At 31.7% G+C, this 20,214-nt stretch overlaps 1 protein-coding gene and 1 non-coding gene across 5 annotated transcripts in view; both read left to right on the top strand.

Annotated features, from left to right (window-relative positions):
- Positions 1-20,214, top strand: part of ORC4 (origin recognition complex subunit 4) — a 78,704-nt gene that overhangs the window by 47,762 nt on the left and 10,728 nt on the right. For all 4 annotated transcript variants that reach the window (XM_051985832.1, XM_051985831.1, XM_051985833.1 and 1 more), the window contains 6 exons: positions 7,348-7,423; positions 8,472-8,557; positions 10,793-10,841; positions 11,423-11,574; positions 13,785-13,958; positions 16,794-16,880. In XM_051985832.1, coding sequence (XP_051841792.1) covers positions 7,348-7,423; positions 8,472-8,557; positions 10,793-10,841; positions 11,423-11,574; positions 13,785-13,958; positions 16,794-16,880 — 624 coding nt within the window. The remainder of the gene's footprint in view (positions 1-7,347; positions 7,424-8,471; positions 8,558-10,792; positions 10,842-11,422; positions 11,575-13,784; positions 13,959-16,793; positions 16,881-20,214) is intronic.
- LOC127558475 (U6 spliceosomal RNA) lies at positions 491-598 on the top strand. The gene has a single exon (XR_007952857.1). It is a non-coding gene; the product is annotated as a U6 spliceosomal RNA (small nuclear RNA).

The raw sequence follows: 20,214 nt of genomic DNA, 5'->3' as shown, positions 1-20,214 counted from the left end.
TAAAACCATAATTTAATCATTTAAAAAATATTCACTAACATTTATGTGATCTAATTATTGTTATTATTATTAAATGTCTCTAGTGCACTAGACACTTTGAGAGGCACTGGAATTACATAAAATGAGTATAACAGTCTGTTTTCATAAAGCTAACATCATAGTGAGGGAGCCATTGGAGTTGACTGAGAAAAAGAATCACATGGGCACTTCTTCCCTTAAAGAAAACCATTTTGGCTCCATTATGACCTGAAGTGAATAGAGACTTGAATTAGGGAGAATAGGGAGGGTGTTACTGTCTAGATATACATAGATAATCGATGGTAGGGGACTGAACTCTTGTGGTAAATATATGAAAAGATAGTTATTTTTCCAGGTCCTTAACCAAGTCTTTCCATTATTCTTCACTACTTTCCACTTTCCAGAGAGGGTCCTTGCATATGCCATATCATTTTTGTATAATTATAAACCTCGTCATTTGAAAAGCTCAGAATTACTCATAACTACAGCACATAAACTGAAATTATAAGTGATATAGAAAAGATTAGTGTGGCCCCTGTGCAAATATGGCATGCAAATTTGTAAAGCATTTCATGTTTTTCTAAAAATAGATTATTCTGAAAAAGAAGTGGTTGTAAAAAAAAAAAACACTCTAGATTTGGAAAGATTTCAGAAGACATTAAGATATCCTATTTTAAACCTAACATGTTCAACCCAACATGACTCCTCCTTACTTTCTGTCATTCCTCATCTCCCATATCCAATCTATTGCCAAAAGACTATCAGTTTCACCTTTATAACTTGGTTGTTATAACTTGGTTCTCTCCTCTGATAACTGCCACAACTTTGTTGCCATTCTTCATCTCCTCATACCTAAACTATTATAATAGCTTGCTGTTTGGCATGCTTGCCACATGTTTGCCCCCAATCAGCTTGCCAACATGATTTTCCTAAACTGCAGGTCTGATTTTGTCACCTTTCTACCCATTGACTTCATTTTCAAATATAGACTCTTCTGATCTTCAAAATCCTTGATAACATAGTACCCCCCACTCTTTGCTTATCTTTATTCATCTCATTGTCCTCCACTCCCCTGGTCTCTACCATTTCAGTCTTGCACCTTAGTCCCCTCCACATACTCTTTGATCTGATGACATTAACCTTCTTACTGTTCCTTGAACCAGAGTTGCTTTTCCAAATCCCAGGCATTTTTACTGGCTGTCCTCTATGCATAAATGCTCTCCCTCCTCTGTTTTTTGATTTTTCCCCTTGGCTTCCTTCAAGTCTTAGTTAAAATGCCACCTTTTACATGAGGACTTGGCCAGTTTCTTTTATTATACTCATTTGTGACTTTTTTCTATTTATCCTCTCTCTCTTTCTTCCTTCCTCACCCTCTCCCCCCACCTCTTGTTTGCATATTTTTCCTCATATCAAATTGTGACTCTCTTGAAGATGGAGTTCTAGGAATGTTCTTTGCATTTCTTTCTATCCCTAGCACTTAGCATAGTGTCTATATTTTATATGTATATATGTACTGATATTTATAGATACAGACTTGTGTATATATCTATAGCAGAACCTTCAAAAAAGATTACTTGTTTTTTATAAATAGAACGTCTCTGCTTTGCATGATAAATGTTTGAATTCGTTAACCTGCAATAAAAATGGATAAAATCATAAAAATAGAAATGTCAATATGTGTGAAACAGGAAAATAGATTTGTGTTAGGAGCATTTCCAATTTTATTAGTAAAATTGCATTCTTTGTGTCTCTTTAAATGATTTTACTGAGTAGATTGTGTCCTTAAGTTTTGTCATTTTACCAACTGTACAAAAGGTGGTTTACTCTTAGATTATTAAATTTTAAATTGTATAAAAGTAACTTAGAACACTTCAGTATTAATGGATATTAATTTGGATATATTATTAAAAAATTTTTAGTAATGGATTCAAACATGTAACTAAACTTTTTAATCATCTAACAGAATACTAATATAGAAAAGTAAATGAGTCATATCAATCTGCTTTCATTTTAGATCAAACTACAGTGGAATTTAGTTATTTCCTCTCTCACTGACAAAAATAAAGTAAAACTTAAAACAAATCTTTTAACAGCTGTACTTGCTGGTTTTTTAAGCAATAGTGGTGAATGAACAGAATCCCAAATAAAAACCAGTGATCATAATATATAAACCAGTGTTAAGTTATATCTTCTCTTAATTAAAATTTTAGGTAGTTAACTGCATAGCCTATTTATTTCATTATCAAGTGTGTTTAAGAAAGCTTGCTATATAAAATCATAAAAGTTCTTAATAATAGGAAATATTCAACCAAAAAATATGTTTTACTATGCTTTATTTGGAATTGTATTCTTGTTTATGCACCGCCCCCTCTGGATGCCTTTCTTCAACATTTACTAGCATTGGCAAATGGAGTCCTCATAGAGCAGGTAACTACTCCTTCTATAACTCAGTTGTAACTTTATAGTATTGGAGTTTCCCTGCCAGTTAATCTCAAACCCCAGCCAATGAGCTCTTCATTAATAGCCAGAAAGTATGTCAAGAATTATTGATTAAATATCTTCCCCCAGCCTTTTTCACTGAGGGCACTTTCTTCGCCACTGAGGGTCCAGGAGAGAGCGAGTTCTAACTTGAAATATAATCATAGTGAGGCATACATGTAGAAAACACATGGCAAAGTGGTATCTCCCTTCATCTAATCTTTAAATTGCTTTTATTTCTTCATAGAATTCTCATAAAGTTCCCTTTATATTTACTCCTTCCTATAGTGAGCAAACTAAGTGGACTGGGTATTCTTATAATTAATTTTCCTTAAGTCAGGGAAGAATTAACATAATGAGAGAAAGTTGTACATGTATTCACTTCCACTATGGTGGAGTTCAATACATAGCCAATACCCTTATTCCACCTGACTGACTAGGAGACAACACGAAGTCATTCTTTTTTGTATTCACAAAATAACAACAGAAAGAAGTACATGTGTTGTATACAAATAGTTTGTGTTTAATAGATTCTTTTACTTCTACAGCAAATTAAAGGATTTTTTATCATGTGGTCCTTGTACCCACAAACTTTATTATCACAAGTTGCGGCATGATAATTTTTGAAGGACTGATTTCGCATTAGCCAGATTGCATTAATAATATATTTTATAAATGTGAGCATTTATATTTTCACTTTATTTAGCTTATATAATTTGTCTTGAAATCTATACATGTTACATATGTTTGCAATATATGAATACTTTAATTAGTTGTTTTACATTCAATTCTTAATCATCTATAGAAATAGCATCCTGACCATTAGTCAGACAGTAATCAAAGTATTTTTTAGAATTTGTGAGCTGGTTATAGTGACATATCCCTATAATCTCCATTACCAAGGAAGCTGAGGTTAGTGGATCACTTGAACTTGGGAGATCTAACCCTCAATGCTTTAAGCTGATTAAGTGTCCATATTAAGTTCTTTGCCAAAATGTTGAATTCTCAGAAACAGGGGACCTAAGAAGGGGACAAATGTACTAACTTCAGAAATTAAACAGCTCAAGGATTCCATGATAATCAGGAGTGAGATCAGGACTAAGAATGGCTACTGTGCTTCCTACCTGAGAAAAATAAGGAGAATCAGATCTTAGCAGAGACAGACAGACACAGCCATGAATTTGTGATAGAGCAAGAAAAGATCACTAGACATATACTCTGATATGCATCTTAAATTTGAGACTATGACATCCCAAAGAGTTCAAAGAAAAGATAAACTTAAATGTTATAGACTAAAAAATATTTAGAGGGAATCAGATCAGAAAGAGTAGGAAATGCTCAAGAATGAATTTTTGAATTCATAATATGAAATAATATATTTGAGAATGAAAAGAGACAATTGTTTTAAAGAGAATTGAAGTGGCACACAGAGAACTTGCCATTCATTTTAAATTTGTAAGATTTGTTATGAGGATCAAATACATGGGTAGTGATAGAGAATAATAGAGAACTACAGCATGGTCCTATAAAAATAGTACGAGGGTTCTTAGAGCTAACCAGTTAAGGTTAACAAGGAAAGTTATATATAATAAATAGGGATTTTTAAAAAACTGTTTGGAGCAAGAGAAATTGGAATGATGATATTTAGTGACTACAGAAAGAGCAGAACTGTGGGCACCTTAAATCTACTTTCTTTTTTGTGCCTAACAGAATATTGGGAGTACTGAAGGTAGAATGAAAAAGGGATAATGTAATGTTGCTAATAAATAATAAATAGGAAAGATAGTAGGGATCCTACTTGCTACAATAAAAAATAATCATTGATGGTTCAGTATCAGTTTTACAAAGGTTTCCATTGGAGGATTCTAGAAACTGTGCTATTTTATTTGATGCAAATCAGAACAAGGTATGTTAATCAGATTAACATGACAAATTAGGGAAAACTAGTATTCAAAAAGATTTAGATAACCTAGAACATTGAGGTTTTACTGATGTGCTGAGATTTGAGACAAACATAAAATCTTACAATGGGCTCAAAAAATATACTTTCCTAATGTGTTCAGGGTTGTCTTCAGGGATCTGAAAGATCTAATGGACTGAACTCAGTCTTAATATTGATGGCAACTGAGAAATTCTAATGCACTCTTGAGCTAACATCAGAGAGGCATAACTTCTAGGAATAAAGGGGTGAAATAATTCTGTTGTTTTTAATCCTGGACTTACGTTTCCAGTAAAATTAAAGAATTGCTGATTTTTTTGTGATGGAGGAAATATTTATAACATAAGTTTCCACGCAGATGAAATTATAGTTCTATATCCCTGCCTCCCCTCTCCACTTTCCAACCCCTTTCTTTCTCCCCAAGAAATCATAGACATTACAAGGCAAAGGGACCCAGAATCTTTTGTAGTGATCAGTCTTGCTACACTTAAACAGACACCTTTATTTCCTTTCCCTAGGAGAATTTATAAACTGATTCTCTATTAGGTGTAGCTTCTTATTGTCTTCTGGAGCAATTTAAATAATTAAAATCATTTTGGATATGATGCAGTTTCTCTGGGAGTGTAATTATTGATCAATAGCCATATTGCCTATATTAGTTACATTTGTAGGCAGCATAATAGTTATGTGGTTATTAGCATCTTCTGCCTTAGTAGAAACAGTTAGTATTCTCGCATTTGTTTTGTGGCTTACCATGGGGGAAAAGAATTTCCTTGTGATCAATTTACTGTACATTCTAGATTGATTCTCACACAGCATACTTTGTTTCTGGGCCAATAACAAAAGCTTTTCTGATTAGGTAGACTATTCCATAGCTTATAATCTACTCACAGAGATCAGTTCTGATGTTAACAGTTTATATTGGTATAAGCCTTTTTGATTTTTCTTTATGTCATGAAAACAAATATTTTCAGCCAATGACCCTTTTGTGCTGTAAGTTCAAATACCTTTAACACAAACTTTATTTAGTTGGCATCAACTCATGAGGTAAAATCAGTATTTTAGTTTATCTTGTCAGCATCTCTTTTTCTTGATAATATTTTCCCACTAATTCAAGTCTTGTTTATTGAAAATGAGACAAAAGGGATACAAAGAATAAGCTGTACTTCCTGCTAAGGAGCTCACAGGCTAGTTGAGGAAATGTTAAAAGATAGCATAAGACAAAGCTTAACTGTAGGTTAATGGGTGTCACATAATTGAATATAGGAATGGTGAAAAAATATGGATATGATAAACTGTGAATGCACCAACCCAAAATTAATTCAAAATCATTTGTGTAATGAGTCCAAGATGTTCTGGCAGTGCTTGCCCATATTGTATTGTATGACTTCATTGCAGACTTGGTTCTGAACATAATAACATGTGAACTTTGTAGTGCACATGCACAAACGCTGCCATAAACACCTCAGCTTAGATTCAAGATTGGAAGGTGAAAAAATTCCTTTGGAAGAAAAGGGGTCATGAATGGAAAAAACTTAAGAAGTCGTGGTATATAAGATATTATATAATATGAAAGAATAATATGAGATGCACATAATGGAAGTGATAGTATTTTAAATCTGGTCCTGGAAGGATAGAAGGAAATGGACAGATTTGTACAGAAGAATCAAGGATTTTTTCAGCATGAATAATCTCTGTATCTATACAGACAGTAGCTCTTTTAATTTAATACTCATAGAACCATAGCAATTGAAGTTGGAAAGAACTTAGGTTTAGTCCCTGATTTTACAGAAGTCAAAGAAGTAACATGATTTGTGTATGATCACACAGGGCAGCAGAGAGAACCTAGTCTTCATTTGAGGTTTGTTGATTCCAAGTCCACTTAATTTTATTTTCATTGTATCTTTATTTACTTTATCTCAAGACATACTAAAAAAGAGTGACTGTAGGCAGATTTCTGAGAAGTTTCTCTGAATTTAACTAGTAGGCTAGTTCTTGGTCAAGATTCATGAAATACTTCATTAGGTCAGTCATAAAGCCTTTCTAGTTTGGTAGAACCCACCCTAGTGTGTGTCATGCTGATGCAGCCTTCAAAATTCAGGATAATATTGCACTTCCAGAATAGGTCTTTGAGAAAGAATTTAACCAGTGTCTCACTGAATAACAGGTTGTGTCTAAATTAAGCAAAATTTGAGCTAGGTTTTAATGATAAAGCCTATATCATGTAAATGCTTGTGTGTGTGTGTGTGTGTGTGTGTGTGTGTGTGTGTGTGTGTGTGTGTATGTTTACATACTTTCCGTTGATATTCATTCTAATGGTTTTGTAGCTGAAAATTTTCAGAGTAAATATTTTCTGTCTTTAAATTGATTGCAGTATAATTTGATACCATAGAGGTAAAAAAAAAAAAAAAAATATGGTTAGATTTGAGTTTGTAGAACCACTGATTTTTTTCTTCAGAGCATTTAAACAACATGTCTTATAGGTCTTTCTTCTTCCCCTTCCCCCCCCCCCCCCAATAGCACTAGTTGTCATATAAAGAATAAAGAACTTAAGAGTCTGCAAAGACCAAGGTCAGAATCCTGCTTTCTGCTTTTTTTTTAGCTATGTGACAATGGCCAAGTCATCGTACCTCTCAACTTACTGTTTTAATTTGTAGAATGGGGATTGGGATATGGAATATCTACCTTATATGCCTGTTTTCAGGGTCAAGTGAGATATTAAGTATAAAACATGTTGCCATCTTAAAAATATGGAAAGCTAACTGATCAGAAAATTTTAAAACTAGAAAATGGGATGATTATGCCTTCACAACACTATCCTTATAAACCTATATATTTAGACCTTATTAATTATGTTGTCTTGTTCAAGAAATTTTGTAAAGTACTGATTCTTTTGGCTTTTTGGGGGGTAGATATTAAATCAAGCTTTGGAAGAACTCATGGAATTAAAACAAGTGCGAGAAAATGTTTTGCAAGTTCACCTAAATGGTAAGTGTATAATTATTATGTAGTGAATTTTGTATTTATAGTTATAATTTAGAACTCCAGATTTTATAAACAATCCCAAGATTTGCCTTATGCACTGTGCCATTTCTTAAACAAGAAAACACTAGGGAAATGAGGGAAATCTGAAACACAAAACTTGTTGTTACACATCAATAATTCCATCAGCAGACATTAAGTGCTTGGCCCTCTGATATGTCTTGGAGATACAGAGACAAAAATGAAATATTCCTGGCACTCAAGGAGTTTACATTTTATTCAAGGAAAACAACTTTCAACAGAATATACCTAAGGTGGGTAGGTGCGTGGGTGGGTAGATAGGCAGGTAGATAAATTGGATGGATGGATGGATGGAGAAATAGATAGACAGAGACAGACAGATAGATAGATAGATAAAAGACTTGCAGCTGCTGAGATATAGAAAAAATTTGCAGCTACTGTGCTCAGGAGAGACTTTATATTAGAAATGGTGTTGAACTGAACTTTGAAAGATCCTCAAGATTCTGAGAAATTGGAAGTGAAGCAGGAGACTAGGGAGTAAAATATTATATGGCTTACTTCAGGAAAGTTACTATGAGGTGAAATAGTATGTAGCAAGATAGTAATTTATAATAAAGATTTAAAGATAGGTTTGCGTTAGGTTGTAAATGGCTTTTAATGCCAAACAGAGGAGTTCGTATTTCATCCTAGAAATATGAGGAGCCACTAGATTTTATTAAGCAGAGAGGTAACTTGTTTAAGATCTGTGTTTTAGGAATACTTGCTATATTTATCTCACTTCTTTAATTGTATCAGATCTAGAACTAGAAGAGATCTCACATGCTTTTACTGTTGATAAAAAGAAGAGGCTAAAAAAACTAAGTTGATTTTTTCTGACAGCTAAAAAACATAAAAAACTTGAGTTTTGATCATTTTTAAAAAGTACCACATTAAGTGCAACTTTTTCCCCCCTGAGGCAATTGGAGTTAAATGACTTGCCTAGGTTCACACAGCCAGGAAATGCAACTTTTTAAAAAATAATATTTTGTTTCAGGATTACTGCAGATCAATGATAAAATTGCTCTGAAGGAAATCACGAAACAATTATGTCTGGAAAATGTAGTTGGCGATAAAATTTTTGTAAGTAGAAATTTAATATATTCAAGTAGAATTTCTGCTATGTATTTATGATATTTAGGGGTGGGTTTACAAATTGGGTTTTGCATCTGGCCAATTATTATAGACACATCTACATATTTGACATTAAAACTCTGAATTTGGTTTTCTTTATGAAATTTCTATTTTAACATAGCAACCAGAATATATACACAACTTTGGCTTAAATATGCATTAAAGTGATAATATGGCCTCAAGAAAATCATCTCTCTGGGTCTCAATATGCTTATCAACAAAATATATTTAGATAATCTCTTAGAAAATTTTCATAAGCCATCAATCCTAAGCATTGTTGGTAGCTTTTCTTTTTATCTTTAATTTCTGGTTTTTGGACAAAGTAGGAAACTGGTGGGAGATTTAAAAAGTATAAAATTAAATTAATTTGAATCAAGAATCTTCTAAAGAATCTTACTGAAAAAAAGATCCATCTTGTAATTGCTTTTAGACAAATCAATCATCTGCCAGTCAATATTTTAGGAGTAGAGGTGTAATTTTGAAATAATTAACATGAGATAAAAATTTGTTATTTTATTTAAAAAATCAAAAACAAAACTACTACAGGCTTAATTTAAGAAATCTGATGTATTTGGAAAACATAGGGATTGTATTTTATTGTTATTTTGACTTAAAATATAGATTTGACACTAAATAATGTATGTGAAAAAATTTTATATTGTTGCATAATCAGTTTTATTCATTCTCTAGAAGTAGATCAGTTAGTGATTATTCATTTTCTTTCTCCTTACTGTTCTTTGCCTTTTGTGTGGTTTTCTTACTTATTACAACCTCATTTATCTTGGGAAGGAAAAAGAAAGTTGAAATGCTAATAATTTGTTCTATTATCAGTAATATTGGGTAGAAAAAGAGGAAGTGAACTTATTTTTCCTCTTCCTCACTTACTTACATCTGCTGGAATTTAAAGTTGTTTGCTGTGGTTCTTTAAATTAAGCAACATAAATGAAGTAAGGACTAATGAACTTTTAAAAGGATAAAAAAGAATATATTAACAAGGCCTCCACCCACAAACTGCAGCATCTGGATAACACATCTGCTCATCTTTTCATTCCTATCTATGATACTGAAATGGCATACAAAAATATTTTGGGTATAAGCCAAATACAAATAGATACTTGATTTCCTTTACAACTTCTTCATTCCATATTTTAAGGAGGAAATACTATTTGAGGATTAATATTTGAAGAAAGTTCGTCATCTTATAACTTATTTGAAAGCCACGGCCAATCCTCCAGCAAAATAGTTTGGCTTTAATGAGCATGAAATATATTGACAAGTCTACACAAAGTATAGAATGAGCCAAAATTTTGGAACAATATTGATGCAGTAAAGAACAGTGTTTAAAGTTTGTAAAACACTTAGAGAGACATCTAACCAGTTTCTTTAGTAGGTGATTTGCTTAGGAAAAATTACAAAATTCTCCAAAATGTCACATATTACTATTTACAAGGAGGAAGAGGGGAGCTTCTAGAACTTTCACATTTCATAACACGTTTTTTAAAATAGCTTTTTATTTAAAAGATATATGCATAGGTAATTTTTCAGCATTGACAATTGCAAAACCTTTTGTTCCAACTTTTCCCCTCCTTTCCCCCAACATGGCAGGTTGACCGATACATGTTAAATATGTTGAAGTATAAGTTAAATACAATATATGCATACATGTCTAAACAGTTATTTTACTGTACAAAAAGAATCGGACTTTGAAATAGTGTACAATTAGCCTGTGAAGGAAATAAAAAATTCAGGCGGACAAAAATAGAGGGATTGGGAATTCTATGTAGTGGTTCATAGTCATCTCCCAGAGTTCTTTCGCTGGGTATAACTGGTTCAGTTCATTACTGCTTATAGCACTTCTTTTCAGATGAGATGTTAACATTAAAATGCTTTGAATTAACTTCTTTTAAAAAACCTAATCAATCATGTCTTTGTATAATTGTTTTTAATCAAGCCAGTTAATGTATGCAGAATGATGATGTTCTATATGTCTTTTTGTGATATTGGTTGAATTTTAAAAGTTAAGGTTCATTATATTCTATTGGTGTTAACCAATTACTTCAGACTGTCTCTTCAGACATATTAAAAAGGACAAAATATATTAAGTCTAAGGGGATATATTCTCTCCCTCTCTTACCTTTTCTTTTGACTTCTCATCTTAATTTTTTTTTTTTTTTACACTTATAGGGAACCTTTGCTGAAAATCTTTCTTTTCTTCTGGAAGCTTTAAAAAAAGGTAATTACAGGCAACAATAAGATGCAGCTTGGAAGATAAATTGAGACTGAATTTTCTCACAGACATCTGTGTGTGTGTGTGTGTGTGTGTGTGTGTGTGTGTGTGTGTGTGTTTCTTTTGATAGCTTTTATTTTTATATTACATCTATTATCAAATATATTCTCCTCCTACCTGGTGAACCATCTCTTATAACAAAACTAAAAAAGAAAAAGGCAGTTTGGAAAAATCATACATATTAATAATGTTTGAAAATACATGCAATAATCCATACTCATAGTGCCTCCCACACCTCTTTTTGAGTTGAGAGATAACTTCAATATTTAAAAATCAAAAATATGGATTTCTACACAGCTATTAATAAAACTACATCTGTCTTCTAAATTTTAAATAAGATACTATTTAACAAAATATTTGACACCAGTTTTGATAGTATGTTTATTATGGTTCATTGCAGGAACATTTTTTAATGGTTTTTCATTGACATTTATAATGTGTTTATAAATTCCTTTAATGAATAGTTTGAAAATGTAAAGAAGTTTTATGTACTTATCTTTCCATTTTAAACTCTGGTTTAATCTTAGGTGACCGCACTACCAGTTGTCCTGTGATCTTCATTCTGGATGAATTTGATCTCTTTGCACATCATAAAAACCAAACACTCCTCTATAACCTTTTTGATATCTCTCAGTCAGCACAGACTCCTGTTGCTGTTATTGGTCTTACATGTAGATTGGTAGGTCAGTTCTTTTAAAACTTAACATAAATAGCCTAACTTAATAACATTGATATAATCTCATCCTTTCATACTTTGAGTACCATTTCCTCCTAATGTCAAGGCTACATATAAGATAATTAAACTTGAAAAAAAAAATACAGAATCAAAATATCCCATGTGACAGTCAAATGTGAAAGCATGGTATGGTATAGACAGTACAGAGAGTTGTTTATCAAAATAATGGGTACTTTTTATGCATCGACCAATATATAGATAAGCACTTATAATGTTCATTTGAAAAAGGAAGGATTTTCATTGATATAGTGCTCCCAGTGAGCAATTTTCAGCTCAACAGCTGTTACTTTTTCACTGATTTCATGGATGTATATCAATCATAAACAAGAATGATAATCGAATACTGTATATTTCCCCAAAGATAGAGATTGGAACATCTGATACAATGAAAAAAATAATAATAATGAGGAAGAAGAGGAGGAGGAGGAGGAGGAGTACTAGTAGTAGTGCTTTTTAACTTTTACAAAATTTAAAAATATATAACCTTATCTTGATCCTCAGAACAACCTTGTAAGACAGGTGTAATTATTATTTCTATTTTACATATGAGACAACCTGAGAAAAAAGGTAATTTGGAATAGCTACTTGTATAGATTGTGATAATGTCAATGAAGGAAGAATTAAAGGAATTTTGGGTATCATTGAAAGTCTATTTGAGTTTAGATAACAAATTTAACTGCATAATTGTATGACTTTTTCCAGGTGTCTTTAGTATATCATGATCATGATCATGATCATCATCATCCCTAATATTTATATAATCTCTGCCAAGTATAATTATTATATCACCTGAACCTTACTTCAACACTAAGAGATAATGCTGTTGTCTCCTGAGCAGGCCCAGAGTGCTAAATTGTGCCACCTAACTATCCCATAAATAGCAACCAAGAAGACAGATGATTTGGGTCTTTAGAAAGGTGGAACTGGCTATAAGACAGAGTCAGGAGATTCAAGAATATCCCAAAGCTCCAGCTGAGCTAGTTAATGAGTTTCAAGAATAAAGAGAGAAGGACAATCAGAGGATAATAGATTAGGAGAACTGAAAAAAGTATAGGAAATAGAGGTCATAATGAAGAATAGCTTTAGGAAGAGTGATATATCATTTAAATGTTATAGACAGAGAAAGAACAATCTGTATTTATGACTGAAGTAGAGTGAAGATAATACTCATAGAATTTTAGGAAGTTGCTGAACTTGGAAACCAGAGATTGCTGAGCAGTAGTGACAGAGGAATAATCTGGAAATGGGATTCAGGTTTGAGGATTATTTATGTTCTTCCTGGTTCAGTGTTTGAGATGGCATGAAAGAAAGAATTATCAGTTTAGTAGAGAAAAGTGTTACCTTTTGCTTTGGGCAGGATTCTGTTAGTGTAGAAAAGTGAAAATAGTTTAGAGAAGAAGATGATTTTTTGTTTTTAATGAAATAAGTATTCTAGATGGCAAAATAGAACAAGGAGACAAATGGTAGTGTGGTTATTGATAGAGTAGAGCATAGGGGAAATTACAAGAAGAGGAAAAAAGTGAGGAGGTAGTTGAGAATTTGCCAAAGGATAAATATTGAATATAAGGACCACTTTCCTATACAGTTCCATGAAGACTGAACATAGCAGATCATTAGTATCTCTCCTCTTGTGGGAAACCTCTTTCTTTTATATATCTGTTGACTATATATAATAAGGTTGTTTTTAAGTTTGTATAGGAGCTCTATCCCAAGATGGCAGGGGATCTGCCATCCATGAAAGTCTTGAGTCTTACTGAGATATGCGTGAACAGAAGATAAGCATTTGTTTAATTTTATTAAACTTTTCTGATTGAAAAGTAGCTGGGTAAGAATGCCTTATCCATATTGAAATTTTGGATGTATATTCAACAGTCACTGAAGTGTTAGAGTGGTAAAACTGTGAATAAAGCTGTAAATATATCCAAAGTGAGAGGCTGTGACAATGAAAATCACTTAGAACCTCAGAGAGTAATTTTTTGACAAAGTTGCATTAAAATTTTAAATGACATTGATTTTTATTGTTCTCTTGTCTTGACATGTATTTCTATTGTTCAATGAATTTTGCAAATTGTATCTTAACAATTTAAATATTTCTTTCAATGTGACATTTATATAACACTTTATGACATGAATGTTACTGTTACTTTTTTAAGGATATTCTTGAACTCCTGGAAAAAAGAGTGAAGTCACGATTTTCTCACCGGCAGATACATTTAATGAATTCCTTTAGTTTCTCACAATATCTTAAAATATTTAAAGAACAATTAACACTACCTGAAGAATTTCCAGACAAGCACTTTACTGAGAAATGGAATGAAACAGTTCAGGTAATTTTAAACAAAGGCAGTAATATGGAGATTTATTTTATGCATTTTAGAAAGCAATTAAAACTTGCACCGTACTTCTAAAATTACTGTGATATAAAATGGAAAAAAACATCGTTTACAAAGGGAGTTGAAATATCAAATTGCATATTTCTCTTTAAAGTGCCATTTTGTTATTGTGTTAGATATTCAATAGCTAGTGAACTTAATTGTCTTGGTATTTTTTTTTTTTTTAGTAGCATCTTAAGGAAAAATATATTTGTATACATAGATTGGATGGTGGAAATATAGATACATAACTCATATCAGTTTCATAGATCAATGATTATAATTCATTTCTCTATGAATACAGGAATATTTGTGCTATAAACTTAATTCAGATTATATACATTTGTAAATAACATCAACATGCACTAGTGAACTCTACCATATGCTTTGGGCTTTTTCATTTTATAAGCAAGAAGTAAATATCAAATAACATTTGAGATAAATTAAAAATATAAGGGAAGGGAATAAACATTTTATTTAGTGCCTATTATATGCCTGGTCACTATGCTTGGCGTTCTTTGCAAATTGATCTCAATTCTTTCTCACAACAATCCTGTGAGTTATGTGCTATTACTCTTTACATTTTAGAGCTGAAGAAACTCAGGCATATGGAGATTAATGACTTACCCAAAATCACAGTGCTATTAAGTAAATGAGGCCAAATTCTTGCCACCAGATGTCTTTACCAGGGATTGAAAGAATAGGGTTTATCTGCACTCTTAAAGTAGTTCCATAGTAATTTGCTACTATATTCCTAAGACCTTTCCTTCAGTCTTACCTTTGATACCTTCCTTTTAGGCAAGTCAATTGTTTTCTCAGAACCTCATTTTTCTTATCTGCACTATGAGTAGTAATATAGACTGGTTGATCTCCAAGTCCTTTATTACGCTAATAAAGTTAAGTCCTAGATTTTGCTAATTTGAATACATTTTCTTTTTTCTAATTATTTCAGATGAAATGATTACAGGAAATAGTAATGAGTTGCAGAGAATAGCAAGTGATAGGGGACTGCAACATGTTTTAACATGTTGCAGGGAGGGAGTGGGGGGAAGAAAGGAGGGGAAAAATTGGAACACAAGGTTTTGCACAGGTGAATATTGAAAATTGTCTATGTAAATGTTTTGAAAATTAAGCTTTAAAAAAAGGTAAATGGATTGTAAATTCAGTTGACAATGGAACTGTATGTAAAGGAGGACCAAGATTGATTGAAAATAATTAAAAGTTCTTTCGATTCTAGTTTATTATCATATTATTAACCCAGTTCTGAAAAACTATAGAGAATTCCAAATTTTAGGACTATTAATGTTGTTTTTCAAATAAATAACTGAAAATACTGGCAAGGAGCCAACTGCCAGGGTCAGCTTTACATAAACTAAAAGTTACTGAATCATTCCATTTTGTCATGTTACTTACTTTTCATTCATTTCTCTTCCCTAAATAAACACTGCCTCACAACCATTCCTATTCCAGTTGTCTTCTTTTAAAAACCATTTTACTTTTACCACTAATTCTTGGGTGACACAACTTTCTTTCCTTAAAACTTTTGTGATGTTAGCATTTTCTAGTCAGCTGACAAAGATGACAAGGTTTTGGAACTTCATTGTTCATAAGTCATTGTTTGGAAAGAAGCATTAAAATAATCATGTTTATTTAATTAAGCATCATTGATTTTTAAACTATTTTTTGGGAGAGGAAGGGAACCAATAGCAAAATTGGCTTTTAGTCTTAACATTAAGTATCATGCTACATTATTTCTCATAAATGCTTCAGTGAATTTAGATGACACAGTCCATAGAGCACTGGACCTAGGTTCAAAAATGTCTGAATTGAAATTTGGCCTCAGACTTAGGCAAAGACGCTTAACTTCTGTTTGCCTCAAGTTTTATCAACTACAAAATGGAAATAATAAAAACACCTACCTTCAAAGGTTGTTTTATGAATCAGATGAGATAATTACTGGTAAAGTGTTTAATGCAGTGCCAGGCACATAGTAATCACTATATAAATGTTAGCCATCATCATCATCTTATCAATGTGCATACTCTCTTTAGCAGTGCAAATTGCATCCCATATGTTCCTAGCATTGTACAAAGTGCTTTATATTAGAAAAAAAGATCTCATAGCCAAACCAAAAGGTGTTAACTCATCTTATTAACCATCCAGTTAAAATAATAAATACACATCAAAAAAAATTTAAGTGTATTTTCTATTCAAGTCATAATCAAATGGTTAAAAAAGATACTTTTCCAAACGGGAAGTCTATCATGTAGTCAACCTTATAAGTCTTATATAACTTAAATGTTAATACATTTGACATTGTATACAACAAAACAGTAAATTTTGGGAAAAAAAGATTTTTAAGGAGCAAACATGCTGATTCTATGATCCAAATTGTAAGTTTAGTTATCATTCAAAGAAATTTTTTATTCCTTCTGATGGTTCATAATGAGAAATCATCATTTCCAAATTCTCTGAGGCAATGAAGTTAGGGGCTGGCATTTGGCATTTTTGAATCACAAAATATTAATTTTTGTTTTATTTATAAAAGGAGGAGTTATCCGTGTTTAGTTCATTTCTTTGACACATTCGTGAAAAAGTAGACATTGAAGTTTTCTTTCATTTTAATTTTTGCATTTAGTTACCTAAAAAAAAAAAAAAAACCCACCAGTTTTTATTTACTAAGAAATTACTGTTCGTTATTATTGTCAGCCATACATCTTGGCATGACTCAGTTATGTTTCAAATCTTCAGCTGTAGATGATATCAGCTTCCATTTTTATTTTACTTTAGGGTCTCTCAGAAGATAAGAATGTGAAAGATGTTCTGCTGAAACATTTTCATGCTAGTAAAGACCTCCGATCATTGCATATGTTACTGGTTTGTATTCATTTGTATCATTGCTTTTGTCTTTATGGAATTATGTATGATTGTTTATTACTTTATTTCACAAATTAATTGGATTTTGGAAACATTTTTTCAAGTATTTTAAAATAGAGACTTTTCTGATGAGGCTTTCTTTTCTAAGAATATTCAATAAATCTAAGGAGAAAAATTAATATGTAAAATAACTTTTGAAAATATGAAGCTCTTTAATTCATTGTTTTCAAGTCTTTTTTTCCAAGATATATTATCTATGTGTCTTCTTTATTGGCTTCTTATACTATTTTTATACTCTTTTTCTTATGCCCATTTTTAAGGACAAAATATGTTTTCTTCACGCAGTTACTAATTGGCAAACAAAACATTAGAAATCTCGAATCTCTGAAGGCTTAATAAGATTTTGCTGCATTCTTGGGGACAAATTTTGGTTATTCTTGGAGAATAGCTATGTTGCTCTAGTTAAATATCTGTTTCACAGCACTTAAAGTATCCCAATCCTGACAACTTTGCTACTATGATAATAGTATATTTCAATCTTTTTTTTTTTTTTTCATATTGTACGTTGGATGTTTTGCTTTTTCCTTTTTATGTCCCTTTTTTTTCCTGGCATCACATTAGAATTAAGTATAATATCTTCTTTACTATAGAAGTGAATATATGGAAAAGTCTTTTCTATTACTATTATTTATTTGAGATAGTTCTTGTGGATAAAAACAATGAAATATCTCAATTTCAGACATTAAAAATGAACTCTTCCATTTATTCCTACATGATTTTAGTGTCCTTTGAAAAGTCTGATTAAATTAGTATCATGAGGCTGTTCATTTAGGATTTAGCTTGTAAATAGCAAAATGTCCTCAAGAATTATAGAAAAGACCTCACATAGTAATTGTTTTGCTTCTTTTAAAAATAAAATTGTATTGAGGTGATTTAAAGAAAGGAAGAATTTTTAAAAATAAAAACTATGAGAAAACTATGGGATTGATTACAGATGTTCCTTTTGTCAAGATTTCAAATGTCTTCTGTGATGGGGACTTCTGGTGTTTAAAATCTTTGTATCATAGGGCCCATCACAATGCTTCATATATAAAAATATAGAGCTTGACTGTGCTTTAGAGGCCATCAGTTTTAACTCCTCTAATTTTGTACATGAGGAAACAGACTTGTTTAAGAGACTTGCTTAGAGTCACAAAAACAAGTAAGTCTCAGAGATTGGAGTTGAATCCAGGTCTCCCTGATTCCAGATCTAGCACTAATCACTATATGTTAAGTATAATTGAGAGATAACAAGTATGAAGAGATACTGTTTTGACAGTAAGATAATTTATTGATGAAAATTTCCCTTCCCATTTTAATTTTTTTTAAATTATGGAATTACAACTTTTTGCATTTGAATATTTAACACCCTATTTGATATTGTCAATTGGAAGCTTTGAGCTTTCTTTATAACACACTTTACTTAATTTTAGAGTGTGGTTTCTTCAAGGGCAAGGACTATATGTCTTACCTTTCTTTGTATCCCAACATTTGGTAGAGAGTAAGCTCTTAATAAATGCTTGGTTATTGGCTAACATCACAAAATATATACCTATTTCACTTGCAGTGGCATTTTCTGGCATTAAAAGTATTTATTAAAATTGCCTTTTAAAAAATATATTGTTTTATAGTAGTTTTTCCTTTGTAGCCTATAACCTTAGTCCCAGGTGCTGAATATGGAGAATTTTTTTTCAAGAAAATTGTGATTTCATTTGTAGTAGAGATTGAAGTGAAGAAACTCCTCCTAATGTAGATCAGCATTTGTTCTTCAACTAAAAGTTCTAGACATATGCAGTGAGTTAGTTCCAAGAAAAGAGACTGGTGACCTGCCCAAGACCACAGGCAAAACTTGAACTCTAGGTCTTCCTAATAGACAGCACTAAAAAAAAATACCACTCCCTACCTCCAAGGTCTACTTTGTACTACTAGAGTGAAAAAAAAATCATTTGCTTTTAAAACGTGTAGAATACACTAGCAGCAGCCACATTTTCATTGGGATGTATTTTTTCCTGCATATGTTAGTTCTTAAAGTTAACTTTTATAAGTATTAGAAAATGGTTAGTAAAAAATTCATTGGTCTGACCTTGTGATTTCCTTAGTGTTGAAAACCACTGGGGAAACCTCTTCATATTGGGAGCTTGTCTTTATCTTGTAGTCTTAGAAAATTAACTGCAATCACTAAAAGCTTAAGTAACTTGAACCATAGTCACAAGCAGAACTTGAAATCCTGATTTGAAGTTTGTTCCTCTAACCAATATGCTGCCAAATTTTCTCTCAGTTTAGTAAAATAACAGAAATTTTTAAACCTCTTGCTAAAACATCAGTTTTATAAAAGGAGCACTTCCAACCTTTTAAGTTCTCAGACTATAAGTTTGTATGCTCTACATTTCTGCCAGAAAACTTTAAAGTCAGTGAACTAATTAATAAAATTCTACTTTGACTGGGCTATATATTTTAAAGTTTTTACCCATTATTTCCTAAATATTATTTTATTTTTCCAACCTGTTAAGAAAATGTTTAAATTCATTTAAAAACAAATCTTTGCATTTCAAAATTTTTTCCCCCTCTCTCTGATCCCTCTTCTTACCTAAAAGGGTAAGATTTTAAAAAAGTTATATATGTGTACATGTAAAACATTTCCATATTACTCATACTGTGAAAGAAGAAACAAAAGAAAAAGGAAAAAGCATGAAGAAGATAAGTGAAATTAGTATGCTTTGATTTGCATTCAGATTTCATCAGTTATTTTTTTTCTGTGTGGATAGCTTTTCCCATTTTAAGTCCTTTGGAATTGTCTTAGATCTCTCTATACTAATGAGAAGTGGTATGTTATTCACAGTTACTACTACTATGACTTGTTTTCCTGGTTCTTTTCTACTTCATTTTGCATCAGTTCTTGTAAGGCTTTTCAGATTTTTCTGGAGTTGTCACTTCATTGTTGCTTTTTCTCCTTCACTTAATATGTTATTTTTTTTTTCAATTTCATGTGAAGATAGTTTTCAGCATTCATATTTTCCTTTTTTTCCCTCCACCTTCATCCTTCCCAAGAAACCAGCAATCTGCTGTACATGTACAGTCATGTTAAACATGTTTGTACATTTTTGTACATTAATAATGTGAAAGAAGAGTCAGACTTGCTTAGAGTCGCAAAAGATTTAGATTTTTCCTTTTGTTCTGATTCTTCTTTTACAAGAAAGAAAAGGACAAAAAAGTAAAAAATAGTATGTTTCAATCTGCATTTAGATTCTTTAATTCTTTTCATCCTAAATTTTCCATCATCTCTTGGAATTGTCTT

Source organism: Antechinus flavipes, chromosome 3 (assembly GCF_016432865.1).
Source record: "Antechinus flavipes isolate AdamAnt ecotype Samford, QLD, Australia chromosome 3, AdamAnt_v2, whole genome shotgun sequence".
NCBI lineage: Eukaryota > Metazoa > Chordata > Mammalia > Dasyuromorphia > Dasyuridae > Antechinus > Antechinus flavipes.
The sequence above is the reverse complement of the archived record's forward strand: the minus strand, read 5'-3'. Positions and strand labels throughout refer to the sequence as shown.